Raw genomic sequence first — 5,164 nt, forward strand, 5'->3', positions numbered from 1 at the left:
TCCAGTGGTAGGAGTGACTTGCGGTGTTTTGTTAGAAGACTTCACAAATGAGTGTGGTTGTAATAGTCACAGCTTCATGCGTTGATAAATTTTGTTGTCGCTTCTCTTAATGCATCCAAGGCTGTCAGCGGCAGCAGCTGAGGGCTGTGGTTCATGGTCTCCGTCGCACACAGCTGCAGTGGCAAAAGCCAGCTGGAATTAAGGATTGGTATCTTGAATGTCTGCACTTCCGTGTTTCCTGGCTTGTTTTAATGTCCTATGGTATCTTCTGGTTTTGGTAGCTGATGAATAGTTTTTTGTTGCTTTTTTTTTTTTTTCCCCATTTAAGTTTAATAGTAAGCAGGAACACTGACTGGAATGTCATTTGGCTAGATTACCCAGTCAGCCAATGTACGATAGGCCATTTTACCAGAATGTAATGGTAAATTGCCACTGTTTTTCCCCAAAGTATTGTACATCTCTGCATACGTGATAGCAGTGCAGCGTTCACAGGAACCGCTGTAGAAATACTTCTACAGATAAATTATTTGTGTGTGATTCTCTTAATACCCATAAAGTCCTGCCAATGGGTTAATCTTCTGCCTTTTGCAAGATTTGGGAAAAAAAAAACCCCAAACAAACAAAAAAACCTCCCAAAATTTAAATCAGGAGTGAGGCTTTATTTAATCAGTTGCTTGACAAGTGGTTGTTTGATTTCTTTATTTTGAAGATGCAAAATATTTATGAAGGCAATACAATATTATTTGTTTTTTCCCCCAGATATTCTGATCGCTATGGCAGCCACAAGAAATGTGATGAGAGCTGTCAGAGTTTTTGAATTTGGTGGCCCTGAAGTGCTTAAACTCCGGTCAGATGTCTTAATTCCTGATCCAAAAGAAAATCAGGTATATATGAGTTCTGTGAACTGAAGTAGTGATATTCAATGATAATAGGTACACTCAGAATGGAATGAAGAATACAAACCCAAAACTTTTCATCTTGAATATGTAGTTTTTGATCAGTGTATTCATCCTACCTGAGACATCATGTTTAACAAATGTGAGCTTTTTACACTTGTATGGGCTACATATTCCATATAAAGTGAAAAGGAGTTGCAAAAGCATGCACTTTGTGATTTCTAAATAATTAGTGAAATAGGTACCAAAAGACTTTGTAGATAGAGAAAGAATGCTAAAACAAGTTGTGAAGGACAAAATGTTAGAATAGAAAACTAGCTAAGAACTAATGAATGTCAAGAGAAAGACAAAACAGAATGATTCACTGTGAGGTTCTGATGACAAAGTATCTATGTAAGCCTCTATTTTCTACGCATGCCCAAGAAACTGCCAACTGGAAGAGTTCAGCAAAAGGGTAAGTGATGAAGACTATGAAAAGACCACCGGAGAAAGTAAACGACCAGAGATACTGTAATACTCACAAAAGGACGCTGGATGGCAGTACAACCGCCGGATAATTAGCTCGTATATATTTAATTAGTTCTGAGAAAAGGTGTGCCTTATGTTAATGATTTCTTTGTCTATGAAATTAATATGCAACACTCTTGTAAATATAAACGACACCAGAACGACCAGTCGTTGGGAGCACTTATGGTGGAGAATCCCCAGTGCGACCCCAGCGCTGCTAATAAAGAATACCTGCTTAACAGTAATTAATTTGCTGTTGAGTGAACTTTCTTCATTTCAAAAGGATTTCCTGAAAATGGCTTCAGTTCAACACTGAATTTTTGCTGACTCTCAGAATTTAGTTAAAATGCCATGATACTGTGCTGTGAATCCAAGTTTTAAATCTTTTTAGTTATTGCTTAAGAAGCATCTTTTCTTTTAGGTGTTAATTAAAGTCCATGCGTGTGGAGTAAATCCTGTTGAGACATATATTCGTTCTGGAAATTATGCTAGAAAACCAACTTTACCCTATACTCCTGGTTCAGATGTGGCTGGTGTAATAGAAAGTGTTGGGGAACATGTGACTGCATTCAAGGTATTTGTACATTGGGTTTTAATTCATTACTGTTTATTGTGTCCTCTTTGTGTGGTTGCTATACTACTGTTCCTGTTTTTAGTGCTTATAATCATGTAATCTATTCAGGGGGGAAATCACCTTCATTGTCTGGTAAAAGCAGGCAGCGAGATCATATTGGCAATCCAGTCTGCAAACTGAACTGTAGGGAAGTCTTTAATGCTGTTAACCTCCAAGAGTTAAAAGTTCTCAGAAGAGGCACTTTGGTTTGTCTGCTTAAAGCAATGATACCAGGTGTACAGAGGTTGTGATTCAGAACAATTTTTATGGCATTGCAGAAATATTTAAAGTGGGATGCTTCCTGTTTGAGGTAACAATGTCACGTAGAACTGAAAAATTTTCTGTTAAGTTTTTTTAGGAAATGGAAATAGCTTTTATTTTACTGACTTATAGAACCCCATAAATTACATATTTGTTGTTAAAATTGTTCGAATACTTTATTAGTCCTGTCTAGTAATTTTAGTTAGGTTTACTCAGGGGGAAAGTCTTGGGACAAGAGAAGGGAATTATCAGTTTGCTAAAAGATACCTAGGAAATTTATTTAGTTTTAAAATCTGTTCTTTCTTTCAAGTCACTAGACTGTTGATCTCAGACAAACATAAAAATTGTAGTTAAAATTGCGTTGGAATTTCCTGACTTGGAGTTTATGTAACTACTGTTGTGGGAGAGATGTGAAATTTGGGTATCTAGAGAGAAGAATCATGTTTATTCATATTTTCTTATCAATTGTTTGCTATATCTGCTCTGTGTGTGCTTTTTGTTTCGTATGGAAATTGTGATGCTCTTTGCTTGAATGAAAAAGAGAGATGATGAGATCAACATGTGCCACAGACAGACATCCTGAAAATGCGAGTAGCCCAGCTCATTCATTCGCATACTCACAGTGCTTGAGAAGCAGCTATGCTGATATGCAGCCCTCTGCCCAGTAGTTAATTCCCGGTGTCTGCAAACCAAACTGACGTAATCTGCACGCTGTATATTTATTGACACCAATGTGCAAGTAGTAGAAAAATCAGAGCTCAGTAACTGTGAATGTTAACGGATACTGATGTTCTGGGAGCGGACTTGTGCGAGGTTGGATGCTGACCTGGACCGACACACAGTGCGCTGCCGGGCCGTGCGTTTCCTGCATCGCCTACTGAATTGCTGGTTTGAGTATTCCTTGTTGAAGAACAGCTGCAATATTTAGTTACCTTGGGGTATATTAAGAGTATATCTCTTTTCCATGTTTAAACAAAAATAATTGAGAAATATTCCTTTTGTTTGAAATATTCCTTTTGAGATTTTTGCATTTGGAATCTGTGGATGGAATTCTTTAGTGTTCAGGTTCATTAAGGTGAATATTACTGAGACAGTAGGTTTGTGTGTTACGCTGTAGAGCAGGGGTTATAATTATGACACTTAAATCTAAGTATATGAAATTACATGGTTTGTGTTGCATTGATTGTGTGTGTTAGCATTTATAAAAATCTTCTCTGCAACAAATATAACTGGTTATTTTTAATAGGAGAGCTGTTAGAAATAGCCTAAACTTCTGTGAACTGGTTAAGGGAGATGGTTAATTTCTCTATTTTCTTTCCCTCCTTTCTAGAAAGGTGACAGGGTTTTTACCGTTGATACGATCTCTGGAGGATACGCAGATTATGCAGTTGCTGCAGCTAATAGAGTCTTTCCTTTGTCGGATAAATTGGACTTCAGGCAAGGAGCAGCAGTTGGAATACCCTACTTCACTGCTTACCGTGCTCTTTTCCAAAAGTAAGGTGCCAAATCTAAGTTTGTGCGTTTTGCTTTTGAATATTTACAAATTTGAAGCCCATATTTTCATTGTCCTGTAAAATGGGGGGAGATCAATGAGTGGGAAATGTTTAAAACACTTAAGTTAAATTTGTTATACTCGTGGAATTGTCAGATAACTGTTACCTAGAAGCTAGCGACTGTATTTTCCCGTTAAGTATTTCTTCTTAAGAGAGCAGACCTGGGAAGACTTCTTTAATACGTATCATGTAATAAAACCTGTAACTCTTTTTCAGTACTCATTGGTATTTTAGCTAGAGAGGAAAACCAGGAATAGTTCTAATTTCTTAATTAAATGGACATTGCGCTGTAGAGCAGACCCACCTATTTTCTTCATGAGCCTCTCTGCCATAGAGACTCTGTGTACAGTCCTGTCTGTTGCCGTAGGAGAGTATAACAAGTAAAAGGCAAGCTTCCTTCCTCTCAGGTGAGAGTTTTGGACTGGAAATGTAGTTTAGTTTGATACAACAAATGATTAGAACTAGTCTGGTTTACTTTAAGAACTGGAGCAGGTGAAGATCTTGAACTGAGGTTCAGTACTAGACTGTTACTTGCTGCTAGTTGCACCTTAACATAATTGCGTATTACTTAAATTCATAAATGGTATGGTTTATTTCGCCTCCTTGTTTTTCCCAGAGGCTGATAATATCTGTTTAGCCATAACATAAATTGGAAAGAATACTGTGTGAAAGATGACATTTGATGTCAGTATATGCAATCGGATGCTTAATGATTATATACTGCAATCATAATGCCAATATTTTCTGTTTTTCCATTCAGAGGGCGTGCCAAAGCAGGGGAAAGTGTGCTAGTGCATGGTGCGAGTGGGGGGGTAAGTATTTTGAGAAGGCAAGTTATAAGAAATGCTGCTTTCTGTCCTTGTATCTGCTTTTGCTTGTGATATGATTTATGGTTACATTTATATCAATTAATGGATTAACAAAATTAGGTTTTTATTTCAGACACTTTAGGATACTTTTTTTCTCAGAGCAAACCCTGTTATTCCAAATAACTGTGAAACTGCATGAGTGATTGTGTAAGGCTCTTAATTCAGAGGCTCACAAACAAACACAATGCTGCAGTCGGAACTTGGTCCGGAAGCTTTATAACTGGTCTTAGATAAAATTAATAGCAGAAAGCTGTTATTTTAAAATATGTACAAGTTGTTCTCGGTTCTCTGACTAGTAATCACCGGTGTACAGCAACTATGCATTTCTGGGATACTTTTACCTATTAGCTAACAGCTAGCTGCACAAGGAGAGGTACTGGTATATACAAATTCATGACTGAATGCTGTGTGAAGTTGAATATATAGTTTTCTTTGGTTTTACATGACAAGCTAACTTTAGATCTC

The 5,164-nt window shown here is 37.2% G+C and overlaps 1 protein-coding gene across 1 annotated transcript; it reads left to right on the plus strand.

The window, feature by feature from the left end:
* Positions 1 to 773: 773 nt before the first annotated feature.
* On the plus strand, positions 774 to 4,642 carry LOC104155788 (quinone oxidoreductase-like; the record flags this gene model as incomplete). Its single annotated transcript, XM_009707851.1, has 4 exons — positions 774 to 884; positions 1,825 to 1,977; positions 3,608 to 3,771; positions 4,591 to 4,642. Coding segments are annotated over exons 1-4 (480 nt in total), but the record flags the coding sequence as incomplete, so codon positions are not given.
* Positions 4,643 to 5,164: the final 522 nt, after the last annotated feature.

Source organism: Cariama cristata, unplaced genomic scaffold (genome assembly GCF_000690535.1).
Source record: "Cariama cristata isolate BGI_N322 unplaced genomic scaffold, ASM69053v1 scaffold7119, whole genome shotgun sequence".
Lineage (NCBI taxonomy): Eukaryota > Metazoa > Chordata > Aves > Cariamiformes > Cariamidae > Cariama > Cariama cristata.